Source organism: Elephas maximus, chromosome 5, assembly GCF_024166365.1.
Source record: "Elephas maximus indicus isolate mEleMax1 chromosome 5, mEleMax1 primary haplotype, whole genome shotgun sequence".
In the NCBI taxonomy this organism is placed as follows: domain Eukaryota; kingdom Metazoa; phylum Chordata; class Mammalia; order Proboscidea; family Elephantidae; genus Elephas; species Elephas maximus.
Genome location: NC_064823.1, coordinates 82405488 through 82431030, shown reverse-complemented (window position 1 = coordinate 82431030; position 25543 = coordinate 82405488). Strand labels below are relative to the sequence as shown.

The 25543-nt window shown below is 41.7% G+C and overlaps 1 protein-coding gene across 1 annotated transcript in view; it reads left to right on the top strand.

Moving 5' to 3' along the window:
- PARM1 (prostate androgen-regulated mucin-like protein 1) overlaps positions 1-24853 on the top strand; it is a 122778-nt gene extending 97925 nt beyond the window's left edge. Inside the window, exons 3-4 of the mRNA XM_049885995.1 lie at positions 2086-2164; positions 21298-24853. Coding sequence (XP_049741952.1) covers positions 2086-2164; positions 21298-21382 — 164 coding nt within the window. The 3' untranslated portion in view covers positions 21383-24853. The remainder of the gene's footprint in view (positions 1-2085; positions 2165-21297) is intronic.
- The last annotated feature ends 690 nt before the right edge of the window (positions 24854-25543 follow it).

Genomic DNA, 25543 nt, shown 5'->3' with positions numbered 1-25543 from the left:
GCCACCAAGTATTTTAAGTGACTTGCAACTTAGGGGGCTCATCTTGCAACACTATTTCAGACAATATTCTGTTGTGATCTATAGGGTTTTCATTGATTAATTTTCAGAAGTAGAAGTAGTTTGCCAGGTCTTTCTTCCAGGAAATTCCACTGACATCTGTCCACCGTGGTGACCCTGCAGGTATGTATAATACCGGTCGCATAGCTTCCAACATCATAGCAACACTCAAGCCACCACAGTATGACAAACTGACAGACGAATGGTCGATGAGATAGATAAGACACCTCTATTCCTCTGTTTTTGTAGAAGAGTGGTATAAGTAAATAAGCCATGGTCATGTAGCTAATTATGGTGGGAACCAAAGCTTGAATCCACATCTTGTACTCCAAATCTCATATGTTCTTTACATTGTTTAAGAAGAGTCCCATTCATTTGTTGAAGTACTAAATAATTTCTCAGTGGCCTGAAAAAGTAAATGGGTCCCTAACCATGAATAAGGAAACCCTGGTGGCATAGTGGTTACGTGCTATGGCTGCTAACCAAAAGGTCAGCAGTTTGAATCCACCAGGCCCTCTTTGGAAACTCTATGGGGCAGTTCTAGTCTGCTCTATAGGTTCACTATAAGTTGGAATCGACTCCACGGCAATGGGTTTGGTTTTGGGTTGGTAGCCATGAATAAGGAAGACCAAAGAAGAATTGATACATTTGAATTATGGTGTTAGCAAAGAATATTGAATATACATGCACTGCCAGGAGAATGAACAAATCTGTCTTGGAAGCAGTACAGCCAGAGTGCTCCTTAGAAGAGAGGATGGTGAGACTTCATCTCACATACTTTGGACATGTTATCAGGAGGGACCAGTCCCTGGAGAAGGACATCATGCTTGGTAGAGTATCAACAAAAAAGAGGAAGACCCTCAACGAGATGGATCGACACAGTGGCTGCAACAGTGAGCTCAAACATAGCAATGATCGTGAGGATGGTACAGGACCAGGCAGTGTTTTGTTCTGTTGTACATAGGGTTGCTATGAGTCAGAACCAACTCAGTGGCATCTAACAACAACAACAACAACTCTAGCTTTAGTGCAAAATGTCACTTTAAATATTAATTGCAAGAGCCCATGTGAGTCTTCCCACTTCTAAGGTGAAATAAAACTGAAGTATTTGCGTTAATAGTCCAATGCTCACACACAAAAAAGTGTTGTGCTTCAAAGTAGTAACCCTGGGAGGCATTGTGGTTTTTCTTACAAGGCTATCATGCTGAAAGGATTTTTTTTTTAACTGCCCTTTTATAGCTACCTTTGGCTCGAGTTTTCAAATTGCGCAAGAAAACATTGATGTTATTTTTAATCGTGCCTGGTTATTTTTCAAACAAAGAATAGTGTTGCCTACCAGACTTGACCTTATCTTGTATACCAAAATTGAGTTTATTTTCTGTAATATCAATTCACCTCTCAAGGATGAAAACTGGACATACTTCCTAAAGAGGAGTCTTTCAAATGTTCTGATTTGATGGCATCATTATCAAAATTAGTGCATCTCCTACCAAGGTGACTTTCGAAGTAGATGCTATTGATATAGCTGTGTGGTTCTTGTTTATTAAAATACCAGCCTCATTACCTTGTAGTGGCTCTTCAGTGAAACATCCTGAGTCTCCCAGTATTTCACAAGTGGTTGAAATATAAGCCAGAGCCTATAGAAAAAGGAAATAGAACATCAAGAGGTTTTAAGTCCCCTACCTCTGCGAACAACGAAAGCAGCAGTAACAATAACAGGCTGGTCATTTTTAAAGAGATAATCAAATAGTACAATGTACTGTTCTCTGTATTCCAGGCCAGCCAAAAGTCTTCATAAATACTGGCTATTTACCAAACCTCGCCTGGCATAAAAAGCATTTTGATAAGCAAATTAAGATCCTGGGTTTTATCCTAGCTCTGACTTTTATGAAGAACAATCTGAAATAAATAAACCTTTTCCTGTGTCAGAGAAAAGATGGGTCAGGCAGAAAAGGATTGTGGATTGTGCCCCCCAAAGGCATTAAACTCTCTCTTTCATCTTGTTTTCTGTGCCTTCCCTCTTCACAGGCAGCATCGCCGCCATTACCGTGACAGTCATTGCCGTGGTGTTGTTGGTGTTTGGAGTTGCAGCATATCTGAAGATCAGGTAAGACTCATCTGACTCTTCTTTATAAAGAAAAGGATTCCATTTTGTTGGTCTCTAGGCTGAGAGCTGTTTTGCTTTGTGCTTGTTTCCTAAGAGGTGCCTTAGCTTTCAGCAATACTGGCAGGGAAATGAATATGTCCAGCAGACTCCCCGCTAGACAGGAATAGATGCTACAGTATTGAACCCCGGCAAAGTAAAAGAAATAAGCTAAAATATTCAGCACAGTGATGTGTTAAAATTAACTTCAATCAAGAGACTGAGGCCTCAAAGTCAGTTAAATGGGGAAAAGACAGTCTTTTTAATAAATGGTGCTGGCATAACTGGATATCCATCTGTGAAAAAATGAAACAAGACCCATACCTCACACCATGCACAAAAACAAACTCAAAATGAATTAAAGACCTAAATATAAAATTTAAAGTGATAAAGGTCACAGAAGAAAAAATAGGGACAATGCTAGGAGTCCTAATACAGGGCATAAACAGTATACGAAACGTTACTAACAGTGCAGAAACCAGATAACTGGGAGCTCCTAAAAATCAAACACCTATGCTTATCCAAAGACTTCACCAAAAGAGTAAAAAGATTATCTACAGACTGAGAAAAAGTTTTTAGCTATGACGTTTCCGATCAGCATCTGATCTCTAAAATCTACAAGATACAGCAAAAACTCAACCACAAAGAAGGCAAATAACCCAATCAAAAAATGAGCAAAGGATATGAACAGACACTTTGCTAAAGAAGACATTCAGGTAGCTAACAGATACATGAGGAAATGCTCACGATCATTAGCCATCAGGGAAATGCAGATCTAAACTACAGTGAGATTCCATCTCACTCCAAAAAGGCTGGCATTAGTCCAAAATACACAAAATAATAAATGTCAGAGAGGTTGTGGAGGGACTGGAACACTTATACACTGCTGGTGGGAATGTAAAATGGTACAACCACTTTAGAAATCGATTTGGCGCTTCCTTAAAAAATTAGAAATAGAACTACCTTATGATCCAGCAATCCCACTCCTTGCAATATATCCTAGAGAAATAAGAGCCTTTACACAAACAGATATATGCACACCCATGTTCACTGCAGCACTGTTTACAATAGCAAAAAGATGGAAGCAACCAAGGTGCCCATCAACAGATGAATAGATAAATCAGTTATAGTATATTCACACAATGGAATATTATGCACCAGTAAAGAACAATGATGAATCTGTGAAACATTCCATAACATGGATGAATCTGGAAGGCATTATACTGAGTGAAATAAGTCAGTTGCAAAAGGACAAATAATGTATAAGACCACTATTACATGAACGCAAGAAATAGTTTAAACAGAAAAAGCCAACCAGCCAGTGCCGTCGAGTCAATCCCAACTCATAGTGAGAAGAGAATATTCTTTGATGGTTATGAGAAGGGGGAGAGAGGGAGGGAGAGGGCTTTTACTAATTAGATAGTAGATAAGGACTATTTGATGTGAAGGGAAAGACAACACACAATACAGGAGAGGTCAGCACAACTGGACCAAACCAAAAGCAGTTTCCTGAATAAACTGAATGCTTCGAAGGCCAGCATAGCAGGGGCAGGGGTTTGGGGACCATGGCTTCAGGGGACATCTAAGTCAATTGGCATAATAAAATCTATTAAGAAAACATTCTGCATCCCACTTTGGAGAGTGGTGTCTGGGGTCTTAAACGCTAGCAAGCGGCCATCTAAGATGCATAAATTGGTCTCAACCCACCTGGAGCAAAGGAGAATGAAGGACACCAAAGACACAAGGTAATCACGAGCCCAAGAGACAGAAAGGGCCCCATAAACCAGAGATTCCATCAGCCTGAGACCAGAAGAACTAGATGGTATCTGACTACAACCGATGACTCCCCTGACAGGGAACACAACAGAGAACCCCTGAGGGAGCAGGAGAGCAGTGGGATGCAGACCTCAAATTCTCATAAAAAGACCAGACTTAATGGTCTGACTGTGACTAGAATGACCCCGGAGGTCACGATCCCCAGACCTTCTGTTAGCCCAAGACAGGAACCATTCCCGAAGTCAGCTCTTCAGACAGGGATTGGACTGGACTATAGGATAGAAAATGATACTGGGGAAGAATGGGCTTCTTGGTTCAAGTAGACACATGAGACTATGTTGGCATCTCCTGTCTAAAGGAGAGATGAGGGCGTAGAGGGGGTCAGAAGCTGGCCGAATGGACACGAAAAGAGAGTGTGGAGGGAAAGGAGTGGGCTATCTCATTAGGGGGAGAGTAATTAGGAGTGTATAGTAAGGTGTTCATAAACTTTTGTATGAGAGTCCGACTTGATTGGTAAATTTTCACTTAAAGCACAAAAAAAAAAAAAAAAAGAGAGAGAGAGACAGAGGCCTGCCTAGGCTTTCTGCCTTGAACTTACCTTAGCACCCTGTGGAAGCCGTGTGCCTCCTGAAGCTCAAGTTTTCTCATTTGTGAGATAGGATAGAGAATAGGATCCATGGTTCCTAAATACTGATGTTCTGAGTTCTGGTCTGTGATTTTGTACCCAATATATAATGAGGTTTTCATTGGCCCTAAAGCAAAATGGGGAAAATACAAGGAAAGTATGCTTTCTATACAATCTTTTTTTTTTTCTGAGATTGTATCTTTATATTTTTGATTTTAACATATCTTCTTTTATAAAATGAAATGATCAAAGATGATAACTGAGTCTTTACTTGGCTTAGCAAAATAGAAAGTTACAATATTCTGTGACTCCCCCATTTTGCGTTCTATTTCTCTGTGAAATCCAAAAGCCTCAGAACTACATTACTAGCATCTCTGAGTTTTCTTCCAGCTCTAAAGGGCCAAATGGCAAGTGTCAGTCTTATTGGTCAGTCTGTGTGTGCCCATAACAGGGAATGGAAGGACCAGGTGCCGCCATGATAAGTCAGCCACTCCTCACCCTCTGATACATTCTTTTCCCAATAGCCAGGTGATCTTTATAGAAGTTCCTCTGGCCATGTCACCTCCTCCACTAGAAGCCCCCAGTGGCTCTGCACTGCACTTAGAATTAAATTCTAACTCCTCAGCTTGGCCCTGAAGGTCTCTCCTGAACTTGCCTCTGCCTACTTCTTCCCACACCATGTACTCTCTCTCCCTCTTAATCATAGAGCTCCGGTCACATTGGCCTTCTGTCCAGTTCTTTTCCTCTCCTGCTCCTTGGCTCTTCCTGGTCTCTCTACCTGGAGCCTATTCTTCCAGCTCTTTCTCATTCTGTATATGTTGGCTTAAATAGCATTTCCTCCAGGAGACTTCCCTTTCAGATTGCTGTCCCTGTTATTTATTCTCTGAGTGCCTTGAGTATTTCCATCCTAGCAAATGCACCTGGAGCATAGCCACCACTCGTCTGTCAGTGGTAGATTGCATGTTGCTATGGTGCTGAACAGGTTTTAGCAGCGCTTCCAGACTAAGATGGACTAGGAAGAAAGACCTGGCAATCTTCTGAAAATCAGCCAGTGAAAACCCTGTGGATCACAGTGGTTCAGTCCCAGTGTTCATGGGGTTGCCATGAGTCAAGGGCTGACTCGATGATGACTAATAAGAACAGCAGTTACCAGTCTATTGTTTTATTTATTATCTGTTTTCTCCACTAAAATGTGAACTCCATGAGGACTTGAACTTTATCTGTCAGTTTACCTTTGCATCTCTAGCACCTAGCACTGGCGTGCTGGGCACAAAGATAAGTCGAATAAGTGAACAACGAAGCTTACAAATAAACCATCACACAGGCATTGTCATGTACACACACATGCATTCCTGACTGACTTCTCCCCACAGCTGCACTTCCTCCTCAAGAGGTGTGCACACACGTTGTCCTTCTCTCGTGTCCTTGTTCCCCACGTAGAGTTCACATGTATAATTTCTCATCCATATGCACACATCCACCTTGCTGCCCCCTCCTGTTGCCCCTTCATCTCCTGTCGTCGCCCCGTGCCAGCCCAGCGCCCACTGGGAAATGCTCTCCTCCGCCTTCCCTTCTCTCTCTCGTCTTTTGTCCTAAATGTGCACCAGATCAATCTAATGATGGTGTCAAGTATGAGGGTGCCCATAATACCACCTGAGTCTAAGGAACTGAGAACAGGCAAGCCAGGTTTTGAAGGGAAATTGAAACTAAAGGACCAGTGTTACTTGTATCGAAAACCTTTCTAAAAGCATCCAGAAGTTTCCTTCAGATTTTACACAATCTTTTCTGTGTTTGGTTTGTATTTCCTTGTACACCAAACTTAATTTTATAAATTACATCTTATTGAATGGTACTCTTTTCCACCTGTCTTAATTACTAGTTTATCACTGCAAATAGACATTATCTTAATTATAAACTAAACTGGTTTTTATGAACCAGTCTGAGAACCTCATTACTATTTTGTAAGAAAGTTTTTATTGAAAAATCTGTTCTCTGGCTCCCAAAAAAGGAACTTACAGATAAACTTTGGCATCATTTTAGGATCACCAGTGGTGAGTTCTGAAGGGCCATGTCGCCAAAAATTAGACCTCCACTGGAATGTGGAGTTAAACAAACATTGCTTTCTTGCTACATGCTTGTCAAAAATAGGTGCCGAAGCAGCCTCAAGAACTCTTTCTCTTTACTTCAGGCACGAATTCAAGTTTACCGTTTCAAACCAACTGCTAACTATAGACAGGCAGTTTAGAACAGTGATTAAGAATTCAGACTCTGGAACCAAGGAGACCTCATTTAGAATCCCAACTCTACCACTCACTCTCCGGCAGTGTGACTGGGGTATGTTACTTAGCCTCATTAACCCTCATTTTCCTCACGCGTAATATCCAAAACCCACTGCCATCTAGTCGATTCCTACTCATGATGAGTTTCCAAGGCTGTAAATCTCTACAGAAGCAGACTGCCGCATCTTTCTCCTGAGGAGCTGCTGGTGGTTTTGAACCACTGACCTTTTGGTTAGCAGTTGATCATTTTAACCACTGCGCCACCAGGGCTCTGTAATGTAAGTGTAGTAATTTTAACTAAAACCAAACCCATTGCCATCAAGTCGATTCTGACTCATAACAACCCTATAGGACAGAGTTGAACTTCACTGTAGGGTTTCCAAGGAGCAGCTGGTAGATTCCAACTGCTAACGCTTTGATTAGCAGCCAAACTCTTAACCACTGCGCCACCAGAGCTCCAATTTTAACTACTTGGTGGCATTGTTGGGAGGATTTATGGATACTGCTACCAAAGTACGTGGCACTGGCAGCATCATCATTCATTTTCAAAGTGGTAAGCTGGAAGGGACCTAGTAAGACGGTTGCTTGATAGGTAGTCATTGTCCCTCAGCCCTGTGCAACACTGCTAAGCACTGGGGCTACATTAGCACATCTTACTGCACTGGGAAATTTTATTAGCAGGCCATTAAAATTTGTCATAATGAGTGCTGATTAAAATTGTATAAAATTTTATTAAAAAAAAAATTATTCAGAAGTACATTTTGCCGGGCCTTCTCAACACCAGATAAATTCAGTGAATTATCAAATTGAGCTAATCATTATTTCTTTTCCCTTATAGTTCCCCTCCACAAATGTAGGAAGGTCTGTAATGATGTGTGTGTATATATTTATATATACTTTATATAAATATATATTTTTATATATACATATAAAAACACCCAGTGCTGTCATACATATATATATATGGAAACTCTGGTGGTGTACTAGTTAAGAGCTACAGCTGCTAACCAAAATGTCAGCAGTTCAAATCCACTATAAGTCGCGATCAACTCGATGGTAGCGGGTATATATATGGAGCCCTGGTGGCACAGTGGTTAAGTACTCAGCTGCCAACTGAAAGGCTGGTGGTTCAAACCCACCAGTGACTCCTAGGGAGGAAGACCTGGCAATCTGCATCTATAAAGATTACAGCCTAGAAAACTCTGTGGGGCACGTCTACTCTGCCACATGGTGTTGCTATGAGTTGGAATTGACTCAACAGCACACAGCAATTATATATATGTGTATATGTATATATACATATATACATACACACACATATTTGTTGTTTCTCTTTAGCACTACAAACTTAGCAATGGATAACGTGCTCAGACCCCTTCTGAGAAACCCCCTAAGGAAAATCCCCTTATGTTTCTCTATTAATTATTTTGACGAAAGTGAAAATATAAGGAGGGTAATAGCTGTCATTAATCTTAAGGCTGGGTTAAAACTCTTTCAAGTGTTATTTTGCCAGATTCTTGGAAAGTCCCGCTAATCATTAGTCAAGAATACATTTGGCTTCATTGACAAATGTGTGTGTGTGTGTTTGTGTGTGTGTGTGTGTGTGTGTGGTCAGGCTTAGCCTTGGCTGAAAGTTTATTCTGTTTCCATCGGCCTAGATTTCTGAGAACAATAGCATGGCAAGAAGTCTGTTCTCTCTGGTCTTAACAGCTCACTTGGCTGGAGCAGCAAGCAGCTGAAATCACAGCCCATGAGGGAACCATTAGCTTCTGGCCTGCAACGACAGGCTGTACCCCTAGCCCCAGCCAACATGCTCACAAATGCAAGGTGAGAGCCTGCCTGAAAGGGCAGCTTCACAACCAGAAAAGCTGTGGGCAAGGTCTGCTGATGGGGGGCTGGGGAGGGAGGGAGAAGTAGCCTCACCTTTCTTCCCAAGTCCTCATTTCTCCCAAGACATTGGTAAACTCATTAGCCATCTGTTTTTCACACTCCTCCAGAGACCTGTGACCCTAGTTTTGTCACAGTATCACCTTCCTGGAGAGCTGCATCCTTTTGTAACCTGAGCCACTTTTGGGTGCAGCTCACAGAAATGAACTACCTTGAATCAAACAGGGCCATTTTCTGTTATGGAAGCCTGTTTTAGCCAGCAGCAGTATGGGGTGAGGGAAGGAAGGGGGCTTCACGCCAGGTTCAATACTGACCCTCTTACTTATTTGTTAGGAGGCCGTGGGCAAATTATAATCTCCCTGATCCTCAATTTCTTCATCTGCATCATGGAGCTAATAATGACTATTAGGGGTAGACTATCCAACAAGCAAGGTAAGCACTGTACTTACCTTGCCTGTTGGATAATCTGCTCCTGATGGCTGTCTTTTAAGGTTGTTTTGAGTAAGAAATTAAATAACGAATGTAAAGTACCTGGTGAGACAATATAACTTGGCAGTTAAGAATTCGTACCCTGGGCAACTATCTTAATCACTCTGCGCTCAGTTTCTTCATTTATAAAATGGGTATATAATAATAACACCCAAAGCACAGGATTATTTTAAATTAAATTATATGATACATGTAAACATTCAGTGACTCTTAGGAAGTGAGGGTGATAGAAGAGGTAACTATTATTATTATAGTTGTTGGAATAGTGCTTAGCCCATGGACAGATAAAAAGATGGCTGCCATTGAATCTACTCCAAAGCATGTGACCTTATGCAAAGCAGAATGAAATGTTGCCAGGTCCTGCATCATCCTCACAATTGTTAGCATGTTCGAGTCCATGATTGCAGCTATTGTCCCAATCCATCTCACCAAGTTTCTCCTTTGCCCTTGCTGACCCCCTACTTTACCAAACATGATGTCATCCTCTAGCAATTGATCCTTCCTGATGATGTGTCCAAAGCAAGCTAGTCAATGTTCTGTTGTGATCCGTAGGGTTTTCACTGGCTAATTTTCATAAGTAGATAACCAGGCCTTTCTTCCTAGTCTGTCTTATCCTGTAAGCTCTGCTGAAACCTCTCCACCATTGGTGACCCTGCTAGTATTTCAAATACCAACAGCATAGCTTAAACCACCAGAGTACAACAGACTGACAGATGGGTGATGACCTAACCCATAGGTGCTCAGTAAAATGGTAGCAACCAACAATAGGCCTTACTAGCTCCATCCCTACCAGTCCCATTCAGTAAGCATCAGGGGTTTAGAGGAGAGGGAAGAAGGGGAGGAGGAAGATAGCCCAGAGCTCAGTGTTCTGTGTATTGAGGTAGCGGGCTTCCACACTCCGCTTTGGTGCTTTCAGTCATGCTGTTTCTGAAGGCCCTGGAAGCTGCACCCCCATTGTGCATTCATAAGCAGAAATGACCTCTGAGCAGCCTTCAGTCCAGGGCTTCTTTGCAAATTTAAAAGAAAGCAAAGGCCTTGCCTGCCTCTTGCAGAGGGTGTATTTAATTAGTGATGATTGAAGAATGAGGTAAGTCGGTTCTGTTTTGTTTAAATTGGCTCATAACTGTTCAGCCGCGAGATAATCTCCCTGAGCAGGAGACCATATCTCCTATCACCAGCGATGTGGATGCTGCTATAATTAGGTGTGCTGGTAACCCACACAGACAACACATGCCGTTCCCTTCTCAAAAATAAATGTGATCTTGATTTATAGACACAACAGGGCCTGGCTCGTAAGGCAACTTCTTAGAAGTCACCTGTTTTGCTTTATGTTTTCTATGATAACATTTTATACAACTGGATGTCTTCTGGTTGTTTTTGAGTTTAAAGAGTAGGCCCAGCCAGCTATAAAAGCTAAGATCTTCTACAATTTGTTATCCATGGATCAGCTTTTTCAGATCAGCTGTTGGAGTTCTATAGGTCTTGTTGCATGCCTAATCTGATTCTCTGCCCCAGTAGTTCTCAAACTTTAACATGCGTAAGAATCAGCAGGGAGAGCTTATTAAAACACTTTTCTTTTTTTTTTTTTTTTTAACTTTCTGGGCCTTATCACCAGAGATTCTGACTCAGTAGGTCAGGGTGGGGTCTATGAGCCTGCACTTCTGACCAGCTCACAGATGATGCCCGTGCCGAGCTCAAAGCGACCTCTCCTGGGAAGCCTCCCCCCTCCCCACCCTCTCCGTGGTGGGTTCGTGCTGCACATAACGCATTGTTCCACTCACTTTCCTGTCCTGGAATCATTTCATTCTTAGCCAGCACCGCCCCCGCCCCCCCCCCCCCCAGAAGGATATGAAGCCCCTGGCAGTACCTGACATATAATATTTGCCTTATGAACATTTGTTAGATGAATGAATGATTTGGGGTAGGAAAGTTTGAGGAACTGCAGCAATATTTGATTATTCAGATAGGAACTAGGTTTGGGCAAGAGGAAGCCATAGGAATCTGTTAAACCGCACAGACTTCCACTAGTTTGCTGACAACGAACTTGTTACAAAAAGACAAATGTTCCAAACGTGCAGACCTTTTCTGTGCTGAGTGTTTGCCAGCAGTACGGTATCTGGCAGAGACTAAAAAAAAAAATAAACATAATTTTTCTCTGCCCCTTCAAAGTAAAGGTGACTGTTTAAAGATAAGTTTGAAAGTAACTATTTTTATTTTTTTGCTTTTTTTTATTGCAGTGAAAATATACACAACAAAAGATACACCGGTTTGACAATTTATACACATACAGTTCAGTGACCTTGATTACATTCTTCCAGTTGTGCAGTCATTCTCAATATCTTTTTCCAAATTGTTCCACCGCCAGTAACAGAAACCCAGTGCCCCCTAGGCAAAAACATCCCCCTTGCCCCTCACTCCCACCCCGTAACCATTAATGAACTTTGATTTCTATGTGTTTGCCTATTTCATACAAATGAGATCCTACAGTATTTGTCCTTTTGTGACTGACTGATTTCTGTCCGCATGATGTTGTCAGGGTTCATCCATGTTGCAGCATGCATCAGGACTTCATTTCTCTTTATGGCCAGCTAGTAGTCCATTGTGTGTATAGACCACATTTTGTTTATCCCTTCATCTGTTGATGGACAGTTCGCTGGTTTCCACCTTCTGGTTTTTATGAAAAGTGCTACAAAGGAGTATTGGTGCACAGGTTTAAAATTGCACTTTAATAATAAAAATTATATAAACCAAAGCTATAGAGACATGTAGAAAGTTAAAAGGGCCTTTTACTCCAATTCTACTTCCCCGAATTCCAACTTGCCATGTAGATTCTTCTGGATTTTTTTTGTGTGTGTGTGCTTTAGGTGAAGGTTTACAGAACAAACTACCTTCTCATTAAATAGTTAGTACACATATTGTTTTATGACATTGGTTAACAGCCCCACGACATGTCAACACTCTCCCTTCTCGACCTTGGGTTCCTTATTACCAGCTTTCCTGTCACCTCCTGCCTTCTAGTCCTTCCCCTGGGCTGGTGTGCCCCTTTAGTATCATTTTATTTTATGGGCCTCTCTCATCTGTAGATGAAAGGTGAACCTCAGGAGTGACTTCATTACTGAGCTAAATGGGTGTCCAGAGGCCATACTCTCAGAGTTTCTCTAGTCTCTGTCAGGCCAGTAAGTCTGGTCTTTTTTTGTGTTAGAATTTTTTCTACATTTTTCTCCAGCTCTGGCCAGGACCCTCTATTACGACCCCTGTCAGAGTAGTCACTGGTGGTAGCTGGGCACCATCTAGTTGTACTGGACTCAGTGTGGTGGAGACCGTGGTAGTTCTAGTCCGTAGTCCTTTGGACTAATCTTTCTCTTGTGTCTTTAGTTTTCTTCATCCTCCCTTACTCCCAAAGGGGTGAGACCAGTGGAGTATCTTAGATGGCCACTCACAGGCTTTGAAGACCCCAGACGCTACTCACCAAAGTAGACAGTAGGACATTTTCTTTATAAACTATATTATGCCAATTGAGCTAGAGAGTCCCCCAGACCTTGGTCCTTACAGCCCTCAGCCCAGCAGTTCAGTCCCTCAGGGAGTTTGGATATGTCTATGGAGCTTCCATAACCTTCCCTTGTACAAGTTGTGCTGGCTTCCCCACTATTGTGTACTGTCGTACCGTTCACCAAAGTTATCGCTGATCTGTTGTCTAGTGTTTTTTCCATTCCCTCCCCTCCCCTCCCTTGTAACCATCAAAGATTGTTCCTTTTTGTGTGTAAACCTTTTCAGGAGTTTTTATAGTAGTGGCCTCATACAGCATATGCTCTTTTGTGATTGACTTATTTCACTCAGCATAATGTCCTCCAGATTATGCTGAGTGAAATAAGGCAATCACCCATGTTGTGAGATGCTTTGTGGATTCAACATTGTTCTTTATCATTGTGTAGTACTCCATTGTATGTATGTACCATAATTTGTTTATCCATTTATCCATTGATGGGCATCTAGGTTGTTTCCATCTTTTGCTATTGTGAACAATGAACATGGGTGTGCATATGTCTACTCGTGTGACAGGCCTTATTTCTCTAGGATATATTCCTAGGAGTGGGATTGCTGGATCATATAGTATTTCTATTTCTAGCTTTCTAAGGAAGAGCCATATCATTTTCCAAAATGTTTGTATCATTTTACATTCCCACCAGCAGTGCAGAAGAGTTCCAGTCTCCCCATATCCTCTCCAACATTTGTTATTTCCTGCTTTTTTGATTTGTGCCAGTAATGCCAGGCTGAGATGGTATCTCATTGTGGTTTTGATTTGCATTTCTCTAATGGCTAGTGAGCTCCAGCATTTCCTCATGTGTCTGTTAGCCACCTGAATGTCTTCTTTGTGAAGTGTCTGTTCATTTCCTTTGCCATTTTTTAATTGGATTATTTGTCTTTTTGTTGTAGAGGTGTCGGGTTTTCCTATAGATTTTAGAGATTAGACCTTTGTCAGATTTGTGATAGCCAAAGATTTTTTCCAGTCTGTAAGTTCTCTTTTTACTCTTTCGGTGAAGTCTTTTGTTGAGCATAAGTATTTAATTTTTAGAAGCTCCCAGTTATCTAGCTTATCATCTGAATTTTGTGTGTTGTTAGTTATGGTTTGTATCCTTGAAAGTAGCTATTCTTAAAAGAAGAGTCCCTGGTGGCACAGTTAAGTGCTTGACTACTAACGAAAAGGTTGGCAATTCAAACCCACCCAGAGGTCCCTGGGAAAAAAGGCCTGGCAATCTGCTTCCAAAAGGCTACAGCGATGAAAACCCCGTGGAGCACAGTTCTAGTGGGCACATATGGGGCCAGCATGAGTTGGAATCAGTTCAATGGCTACTGGTTTTTGGTGGTTTATTTTTAAGAGAAACCCACACTACAGAAAGAGCATTTTGAAAATGAATGTTTGGAAGTGTTTCTGTCATTGGGATTTGAATAGAAAGATGACTGAACTGATAGGATTCCTGAATTGTGATACTCACTCGACAACCAACTTGTTATGGTACCTGTGGGCAAATAAATGGGAAATAAATTTACCCCTAATGGTCACACTTTTCTTAGCTTCAAAATTGTGACTCACAGTGTTAACTTTTTAGTTTTGACAAAGAAAGGCACCATGGTTATGTAAGTTGTTAGCATTAGAGCAAGCTGGGAGAAGGGTATATGGGAACTATCTTTGTAACTTTTCTGTAAATCTAAATAATTCCAAATGAAGTCTATTTTCTAAAAAATTATGGTTCTATAGCTATCATGCAGATTTGCCCTTTGCGCCTACCCCAGGATCTATGCACTGTCTGTCCCTTCTGTCTATCGGGTATATTTTAGGCATCCATTTGAGTCATCCCTCATCTACTTTACATGTCTTAGTGAGATCTTCCCTGATCACCATATTTAAAATTATAATCTCTACCTTCCATGTGAAACCCTTCATCCCTCTACTTGCTTTATTTTACTCTACTGCACTTATTACCATTAGCCGTATTATTATTTGTATCTTATGTATTGTTTCTGCCCCCATTCAAATGTAAACTCCCTGTAGACAAGGATTTTTGTCTGTTTAATTCACTGAGGTATCCTGCAGCTCCCAGAAGAGTGCCTGGCAGATGGTAAGTTTTTCACTAAATAGTTAAAAGAAAGGAGTCAGGACAGGAAAAGACAATCAGAAAAAGAAAGCCACTAATAGAAACAAAAAAAAGGGAGACAGTGACAGCTGCACCAAACTAGCTTTGCTAATGGATGATAAGGGCCTAAGGCTTAATTACTAATGACTAATGAGCTGAAAATTCAGCTGTGTTTTCCCAGCACTAAGCCAGGTCTTGTTCATGTCTGTATCCTTTCTTGATAGCACCTGATATGCACTAATGATTGAATGGCAAGACTAGCTTGACTAAAGAGAAGATGACTGGAGAGCGTAGTTGTAAACAAATGTGGGTATTTGATGGAGATCTGGGGTTGACCTTTGTAAAGGAGGTGTTTTCTAAAATGTGTTTTAACACAAGTGAATCACCACACTCATTTATAAAGACAGTTAAGTATTCTGTTAAGTACTGATACTACAGTTACCTTAAAATAGGTATCATTTTGCAGTAGTAGAGAAAGCCTCAAACCACAAGTATCACCACCGTATTTGCCAGTTGTCACCAAAAAGGCATCACCAATTGGGGTGGTGGGGAGTGTTGCTTTCTATTAGAGCAAAGCTGCTAGAGACCAAGAGCAATGAGGCAAGGACTTGAAATAAATCATTCTCTATTTTGTCCTCTCAGGTTTTACTTTTAGCTAAACTGTACAATCTAGTATAGTAACATTGACAATACACACAGTGCCATTGATTATTGTGGACCCTGAGCACTGTGCCAAGTGTTTCAAAGCCATGTCATTACATGGGAAAAATCTAACCATAATTCTCTCCCTCTGTCCTATCTTTAAAGTCAAAATGGCAGCTTTGACCCTTGGCATCTTTGAATAAGATTTTTTTCACTTTGCCACAGTTATATTGCACAATGAGTTACCACTGGTAACTAACCCCTGCTGATAGTGACCAAGCAAACCTCATATATACTATTTATATGCCACTGAATGTAAGAACTTATCAAATATTTGTAAGATAACCATCATGTCAAGAGCAATATATTAGGTGTCCCTACAGTTAGAAGTAAGACATAATCTGGCCCCAAGAAGTTCACCATCCAGGGGGAGCCAAGGCACAGCAAATAGAAAACATAGCTCTGTTGAACAGGTCTTCTAAATTCTTTGGGCCTCGCTTTCCTAATCGTGGGAGTGAAGAGGTTAATCAGATAATCCCAAAGGCCTACCAGCGCTAACATTTCATTTTTCTAAAAAATCAAGGAAGCAAAACTTGAGGGAACTTTAGCCTCCACAAATGTAAGTTTGAAAGCCTTTATTCCAAAATGTGCCTTGATTTACGAATTTTTGATGGAGAGAGAAGTTTAAAATGATCATTAATTAGTTAATTATTCTTCCCTCATCACCAAAAAGCAAAAAAAGTTTGTCTTACAGGATTTATCAAACCAGGCTTGCGTCCCAGTGCTCTCCACTCATCTTGTTTAGACTCATTCATGTGTTAAAACAAGCCCTATGGGTTAAGTACATTCTCAATTTTGGTTTATCTATATCTCTTGCTTCTCTTTCCTCACTTACCAGCGTGTTGCTCAACTTGCTATCTGTTCAGATTATGGGAAGGCAAAGAGAAATGAAACTTAAGACCAGCCTTTGCTTTTATTGCACTAGTGTTTGGGCAGTAGATGACTCTCACAAGACAGCAGATTCATGTACAGCACTGATCAAATAGTCTTGTCTAAAATAACTGTGGGCAATAAAAACCTGACTATCAGGAGATTTTTAATCTTATAACCCACTCCAGTATAATAATAATAATTGGTAAAAATTTAAATAATGACAGTATAAGAAAGTAGTCTCATCAGTATGCTTAGGGCATAGTTTCAGGAGTCCATGGTGGGAGGGAGGCTCACCTTCCATTCAATGCCTTTTTGTATTGTTTGCAGATTTACCACATGCTTACATAAGTTTCACTATAATAAAAACTAAAAAACAATATTAGCCAACATTTATTGCTCATTTACTGTGTGCCAGGCCTTTTATATGCATTACCACACTTAATCCTCTCAACAACCCTAACACAGTTAAAAAAGTTTCTCCATTTTATAGATGAAGAAATAGGGATTAAGAAAACATGTTCAAGGACATAATCTATTAACTAAACTGACATTTTATGGGAATAAAATTGTGATAGATATAAAAATGCTGTTGGAAGTTAAATTACCATACAAAGGTGAAGTATGAGTGTCTTTCCAATAAAGGAACAAGTTTACTAGGTAGACACTTGCCAAGCTTGCAACAGTAAGTCATGCTGAAACTTAGACTGAGCTCCGGTCTTGTAATTCCCAGGTTTTTACTTGTTCATTCTGCAGCTTCAATTCCTCAACCATATTGGTAAAATGTTTTATTGCACTTGGAGATTTTAAATTTGGGGGAGTGGTGAGGATGGATGGCTCGTGACCTTTGTTTACCTTTCTATAAATGGTTGGAAACCAACTAGCCTTTCCCCTATTCCTGTACGTTCAAAGATCAGTAGAGTGTCTGGGTTGCTATTTGTAGACCTGTTCCTTCCCATACACGGAAATTAACATGGGTCTTTAAGGAAAGCGTAACGTATGTTGTAGAACATTCTTAACTTTCCAGATATATAGGTTGGGTCAGCTGAGTCACCTTTCAGGACCTAACTCAAAATTTTGAAAGCTAAGAGTTTGATACAAGCACACCAAGGACCTGGTTCTTTGTAGCAAACTGTCTCTTCAAATACCTGGTTGCCTCCGGGTGCTTATCAGTGGAGCTAGGCTTGCTGACCCACAGAGCCAGAGACCTGAGTGCCTGTAGCAAACTGTCTCTTCAGATACCTGGCTGCCTCTGGGCGCTTATCAGTAGAGCTAGGCTTGCTGCCCCATGGAGCCAGAGAGCTGAGTGCCTGTGGGCAGGAGGCTTCCTGGTGGAGTGGGGATACTTCCAAGCACTTATCAGTGGAGCTATTGAGCTTTGAAACACTTGCCCCAGCAGGGCAGATGTAGGCATGAGGCCCAAGGGCTGAGAGGCCCAGGGACCAGGAAGCAGAAGCTGAAGAGACAAGGAACACAGAAAGCCAAGCTGCCTCAGTCTCAAAAGGTCTGGCCACAACCTCTGGGTTTTCAAAGGCTGGAGCCGTGGCCTCTGGCGTTTCTAAGGGTGGAGTCACCACTCAGATGGACTAGGAGAATGGTGCACCTAAAGCTGAGGGAGCAGAGTTGCTGTCCCAGTGGGCCTGGAAGGTAGAAGTGAAGCCCGGGGCCGAGAGGCCTCCATTCAGAATCTGGAGAAAAGCGAAAACCAAACCTGCTGCCGTGGAGTCGATTCTGACTCATAGCAACCCTAACTGGAGAGTGTGGCCAATACCTAGAGTCTGGAGGGCAGGACTATTGTGTAAATTGCCTCAGAGAACAGAGGATTGTTTACAAAGTCTTAAGGACTAATGCAGTGTTCTGCTGACTTGCTTGGTGCCTGTTATGCCTTCTTTCCCTCCAATTTCTCCTAGTCGTAATGGAAATGTCTAGCTTGTACCTCCAACCAAAGGGTCGGCAGTTCGAACCCGCCAAGCGCTCCTTGGAAACTCTATGGGGCAGTTCTACTCTGTCCTATAGGGTCGCTATGAGTCGGAATCGACTCGATGGCACTGGGTTTTAGCTTGTACCTGTTCTGCCATTATACTTTGGAAGCAGATAACTTGTATTCTAGATTTCACAGATGAAGAGGACTTTTTGGATTTTGGACTTGGAGTTGATTTAAGACTTTTGCTATGATATGATGGGGTGAATGTGTCTTATATGTAGCAAGGACATGAATTTGGGGGGCCAAAGGGTAGAATGTCATGGATTGAATTGTGTCCCCCAAAAATATGTGTCAACTTGGTTAGGCCATGATTCCCAGTATTGTGTGGTTGTCTCCCATTTTGTGGTTGTAATTTTATGTTAGAGAGGGTTAGGGTGGAATTAATACACCCTTAGCAAGGTCACATCCCTGATCCAATGCAAAGGGAGTTTCCCTGGAGTGTGGCCTGCACCACATTTTATCTTAGAAGAGATAAAAGGAAAGGGAAGGAAGTGAAGAAGAGGTACTTCATACCACCAAGAAAGCAGTGTCGGGAGCAGAGCATGTCCTTTGTACCTGGGATCACTGCACAGAGAAGCTCCTAGTCTAGGGGAAGATTGATGAGAAGGCCAACAGAGAGAGAGAGCCTTCCCCTGGAGCTGATGCCTTGAATTTGGACTTTTTGCCTACTTTAATCTGAAGAAATAAATTTCTCTTTGTTAAAGCCATCCATTTGTGGTATTTCTGTTATAGCAGCTCTAAATGACTGAGATACTGGCAAACATAAGTAAACTTCAGGAGAGCAACAAAAACTATTTTAGCAACAGATAAAAGCATAGCAAAACACTTTTTGTGCCTCTCCAGTTGTATTTTCATTTAATTTTCATATCTAGCTGAGAAAAAAACAGGGGAATATTTTCCATACTAGAGATAACAAACATGATTTATAGTGACAAGGTATAATAATTCACACGCTAGCATGAACCTCAAAGGCACCAGATGCTCATTTTCTGGTGTTTTCCAAATCCTGTCATTAGATTTAGTCTTAAAATGACCATATCTCTCTCCAGGAAGCTCCCATCTTATGTACAGATTGGATATATTTTTCCAATCGCTGTTTCATCCACAAATATTTATTGAGCACTTACTATGTGCTGGAGAAATCTTGTATTAGTCATCTAGTGCTGCTATAACAGAAATACCACAAGTGGATGGTTTTAACAAAGAGAAATTTATTTTCTCACAATCTAGTAGGCTACAAGTCCAAGTTCAGGGTGTCAGCTCTGAGGGAAGGCTTTCTCTCTCTGTCGGCTCTGGAGGAAGGTCTTTCTCGTCAATCTTTCCCTGGACTAGGAGCTTCTCTGCACAGGAACCCCAGGTCCAAAGGATGCTCTCTGCTCCCGGTACTTCTTTCTTGGTGGTATGAGGTCCCCGTCTCTGCTCTTTCCCCTTTCGTTTTTAATCTCTTGAGAGAGAAAAGGTGGTGTACGCCACATCCCAGGGAAACTCCTTTTACATTGGATCAGGGATGTGACCTGGGTAAGGGTGATGTTACAATCCCACCCTAGTCTTCTTTAATGTAAAACTACAATCATAAAATGGAGGACAACCACACAACACTGGGAGTCATGGTGTAACCAACTCAACACATATTTTCGGGGAACACAATTCAACCCCTGACAAACAGCCAGGAACAAAATAGAATAGGCAAATAATATATACTCTCCTGGAGCTTATTTATAGTCTACTTAGGGGGAAGAGGCAGTATCAAAATTAGTGAGTAAAATATATAGTATGTTAGAAGGCTGTGAGCACTGAGAAAAATAAACAGAGCTCTCAAAGCTGGAGTTGCAAATTTAAATAGAGTTGTTAAGGAAAACCTCACTGAGAAGGTGACATTTGAACAAACACTTGAAGGAGGTGAGGGAATGAGCTATGTGAGCTATATCTGGAGAAAGATTGTTCCAGGCAGAAGAAACAGTAAGTGCAAAGGCCCCAAGGCAGAAGTAACAGGAGCCAGACCCTATCGTTGTTCTTGTGTGCCATCCATCCTGTAGGGCTCTGGAAGCCATTGTAGGACTTTGGCTTTTACTCAGTGGGAGATGAGGAGCCAAGGTTTTGAACAGAGATGTGATAATTATCTGACTTCAGTTTCTTATAGAAATAATATTAATTGTGAGACAGGTTCCCAGAATGACCCACCAAAGCCTGTTTAACCAGTATTGTCATTGAACCAAGGTGCTAAATCAGACTCTTAGAATGAAGTCAGAGCACTGGATTTAGGTCCAGGCAGCTGGGATTTGAGTGGGTTGACTTTGGGCAAGCCAGTGGATGTCTCTGAGCCGCACTGCCCTCATCTGAAAATAAAGATAAACAATACCTGCCTCGTGGCTTTGTTTCGAGGATCAAGTAAAAACTGACTATAAACGTGCTTTGTAAATGTAAAGCACTTATATAAATGTTGACAGAGATGGTGATAGCACAGTGGTTGTGATGTGTCATTATTTCAAGAAAATTAAGTCCTGGTCCTAAGGCTGAGTGCCAGGAATGCAGCCTTCCTTTTCCCATCCCTTCTTATGAAATAATCCTGGAGTTGGTGCCTCTTCCTCCTTCTCCAGCACTGGGGATTGAGGAGAGAGACAAGGCCCCATGATCTCAACAGAAGGCGCCAGGTGGGCTCCCAGCTGGATCAGTCATAGCCACAGGGTGTTTGTAGACCCTTGGCTGGTCGCTCTTCTCTGTTGCCAAAGGATTGTCCTAGTGGAGCATCATGTTCTCACCCCTCATAGTCCCCATCAGCTACCCAATTCAGGCTGCAGATGTATTAGGCTGTCCTACAAAGTAACCACAACGCTCTTCTCTTTCCCCACCAGGCATTCCTCCTATGGAAGGCTTTTGGATGACCATGACTACGGATCCTGGGGAAACTACAACAACCCTCTCTACGACGACTCCTAACAAAGGACCGTGGACTGGGATGGAATAACTGTTCTTTATTTATAAGTGCTTCTCCAGTAGAATTAACAAGTACCCGATGCACATTGAATGGCAATCTTAAGCCCTGTTTTGTTGGTCTGGTTGTTTTTGTTTTCCTCCCTTTCCTATGGCTGCTACAACTCCCCCTGTCTGATACAAAAAGAACCATTAATTAAAGGTGAATCAAGGCTGGTTTGCTTCTGAAATGGGCCAACTTTGAGCTACCAGGCCCAACCACCGTGGTGAAGGCATCTGCATCCACCGCAAGACCCGCTCCGAGAGGGACCAAGGAAGAGGGACTGGGTTAGTTTTGTTGGGGGTTACTTTAAGGGGAGCTTTTTGTTCGTGGTACTTCTTAAACTTTTCTCTAGGAAATTATGTTACATGTCAATGAGGGGAAAGGAAATGAGGACTAGGAGGAATTCACTCCGCAGGTGAGGAAAGCAAGGGTTTCTCCAATTCCTTTTTAAATTCCGTTTATCTGGTTGTGCCTCACAGGACATCCTTTAAGCTGGACAAGCTGGATACCAGCTTCTTCGCGGCCTAATTAATGAAAGATGAAAATAGAAAGTGCCCTGGGGGAGGCTGGAGGCTGAGGGCCAGAGGAACAAGTTGCTGCCAGATCTCAGTGAGCCCACCTCTACCTGTGCTCCCCTCCAGGCTCCTGTCTCAGCTAAGGATGCCAGTTCTATTCAACTTCAGCTGGAATTGCAGCCCACAGCTTTCAGCGGAGTTGGGATCCTAAAGGAGAATGCCGTGAAATGAGTTTAGATCTAGAAGAGAAAAGAAGAGATGTCATGGGCTGAGTGCTTGAGGAATTGAGGAGGGCAGGGGAGAAAGGAGGGAGTGACATGCATTGAGGGCCTCATTAGGGAAGTAAGAATAAGCTCTCACTCTCAGAGGTATCCACTGCTCGAAGGAGTCAATAGAATCCTTGCTTTATACCCAATAAAACAACTGGCTCACTGCCTTCCTGTCTGTTGGATAATGACTGAAAATGTTTGGTTTTTTTTTTTTTTTTTTAAAAGCAGGCACTAATGTATTGGCTTTTGTCACTGAGGCATTTCCATAGGAAACCAACACCATGGTTAATCCATTTATCCTTCCCACACCTTTAACTTACACATTCTTCCCTTTAATAAAGGAATACCCTGGGTATATCGTCTCAAATCTTGCATAGCAAATTCTGAGAAAGAACGGATCATCATTATAGGCATTTATCTCAGTGATTCCCAAGCAAGAGGTGATTTTTCCCCCCATTAGGGGACATTAGGGGACATTGGAAGCCCTGGTGGCACAGTAGTTAAGAGCTATAGCTGTTAACCAAAAGGTCAGCAGTTCAAATCCACCAGGTGCTCCTTGGAAACTCTATGGGGCAGTTCTACTCTGTCCTATAGGGTCACCATGCGTTGGAATCAATTCAATGGCAATGGGTTTTTTTGGTTTTAGGAAACATTTGACAATGTCTGGTAACATTTTTTATTGGGGGTGCTACTAGTGGGTAGAGGCTAGGGATGTTGCTAAACATGCTACAGTGCATAGGACAGCCTGCCACAACAAAGAATTAACCAGCCCAAAATGTCAACAGTGCCAAGGTTGAGAAACCCTAATTTATTGTGTTTCATTATGATAGAATGAGACATTCACAGACTAGTAATACTTTTTTTTTTTTTAACAAATGAAATGATTTGTTAAATTTTTTATATTGAAAGTGTTGTGTTTGTTGGTCGTGGGTTGTTTTGGCATGCATGATTGCCTTTTTATTTCCATGTGTTTCCTAGATAGCTTTATTTCACGGCTGCCACTCTGTCCTCCCATAATACATGATATTAGCAACCAGCATCTGATGTCCTGATTTCATGTAGTAGAAAACATACTTCAGGTCCTCTTTCAGAATGTGCTCTATTGTCCTTCAATGTCACAAAGAACTTGAAACTGGGTCAGTTTTTATTTCTAAACTTGAACTTATTGCCATGAGTGTTTAGTGTACAGAAACTTGACCCGCAGATCATCCTGTCACTCGCTCTGGTCTAGCAAAGTCCTGACATGAAAACCACCATTGCAGTACTTTTCTAACCTCTCTGGTGTCAGAGGTGCAGGGAGCAGCACCACTGTCCACAACCTGCCATCCCATACCCTGCTTGAGGAATTCATCCCACATTCCTCAGGTGCCAAAAGAGAAGGAGCAACCCCGAGAGGTATTTTGCAACAGCAGTAGGTAACGAGGAGTGGGCTTCCAGGAATTATAATATCTCTGAATTTTTTTTAAGTGGATCTTCTCAGAAAAATGGCCAAGAATGACCAAAGGTGCACCTTGGGCTGTAAATGTTCTGGATAATTGTCCCTCTTTCTTACCCCCACCTCCTTCAAAGGGCTTTCGGTTTGGCAAAGAACAAGCTAATAAAAACAGGACATTCCATAAATTTTGTCCCCCTCAGCTAAAACCATTTTGACAACATGTCCATGGTACACCTTTGGAGGTTCACTTCTGGGTGTGGCTTCAGTCATAAACATTGGGTCAGAGGGACCAACTCTTCACAGAGAACCCCACCCAATTATAAACCATAGAGTCAGCAACGGCACCAGGTAGCTAGTTGCTCTTAACTTCAAAATCATTATGGTGAAGAGAAGGGTCTGGGTCTAAAGTAAGTGTATTCAGCTAGACGACAGCCTCCCACAAAAACTCTAAGAGCACTCTTTGTTATGCTGGTATAAAGAATGTATGAGTTGAACCTTATTTAGCTAAATGTATTTTTGGCATTTGAGTTGGCCAGAGGATTTTAGCAATTATATTCTGCAAATGTTACTTAAAACACACATTCATACACATATGAAACATATGCCAATAACTGACATCACTTTCCTCAGGGAGAGAGTCTGTTCAGGTCTACCCAGGGGAAATGGCTCCAGTGGATCCAAATGAACAGCACAGCATCCGTGCATAGGACTAGTGTAAAAGCCTTAGGGAGGTCAGTGCAGGAGCCTCTTCTAGACCAGAGATTGCAAATTCCTGGAAGACTGGGATTCGACTTTGTTTTTCTGAAAACAGTGGCCCCACTGAAATCTCCTGCCCTCTCTGAACTTCTGTTTCTTTGTTTCTAAAATGAGGGCAATGCTTTCATATTGACCTCACCCTATATTACATCACAGAGGTGTCATGAGGATTAATGAATTCATATCTACAGTATTTTCAGTTTCTGGAGAAAAATATTTATAGATATTTGAAGTATTACATAGATATATAAGTGATCTAGGTTTGCTTGCTGTTATACTGGTGAATTGTTTCTACTTAAATCTATGAAACTGCAGCTGTGTTGTGGCCACACCAGACAGCTGTTACAGCTCTGAACTACCCTAGTGCAGCTGACCAACTGCAGGGTTAATCGTGCCTGAGACCTTGAACAATGGTTTCCATCTCCAAAAGAAAGGATGGCCTAGGACATGGGTCTCATAGACGCTTAAGCCAGGATCTAGAAGGTCAGGGTGATAGTACAGATACATGAGCACCAAGGACAGTAGACGTCTGGCCTATACCATCTTGGGGTCTCCTGGGCCCTTTGCTGAATTTCCTGTTGGCTTGATGTCATCTGTTTGCCGTTCATCTTGCTTGCAAGGGTGCATGGTTCAATCCCTCACATCTGGGAAATTAATTTTGCAACTGGGCCAGATGCTAATTTGCATGTTGATTCACCTTCTTTGCCTTTAACCTTTTTTTGGCAAATGAATGTATCACTTCAACTTTGATTTTAAAAACAGTAGATGATATTGGTAACATTGCTAAACAGGAGACCAGTGCCAGATTGTTTTCCTGGGATGGGTAAGCCGACATCATTTGAAGATGGGAAGATGTGCAACTTCTTTGATATTTCATGTCCTTGTATCCACATTTGTTATAAGATGTATTATATGGATTATAATTGTATTAAAGTTGTTAAAAGCTTGCATCTGGCTGTGGTGATTTATATTTTGGTGTGCCATTCGGTGGGTATACTCAATACTGCTCATATGAAGTAGTCCTGGCTTGTTCTTAAAGAAAATTTATTCCACATCAAATAAATAATATTTTCTGCAGAGCAGGAAGGTCTTTCTGATCTTAAAACAGAATTGGAGAAACTTTCCAAGCAGTAATTTTACTCTTACCTG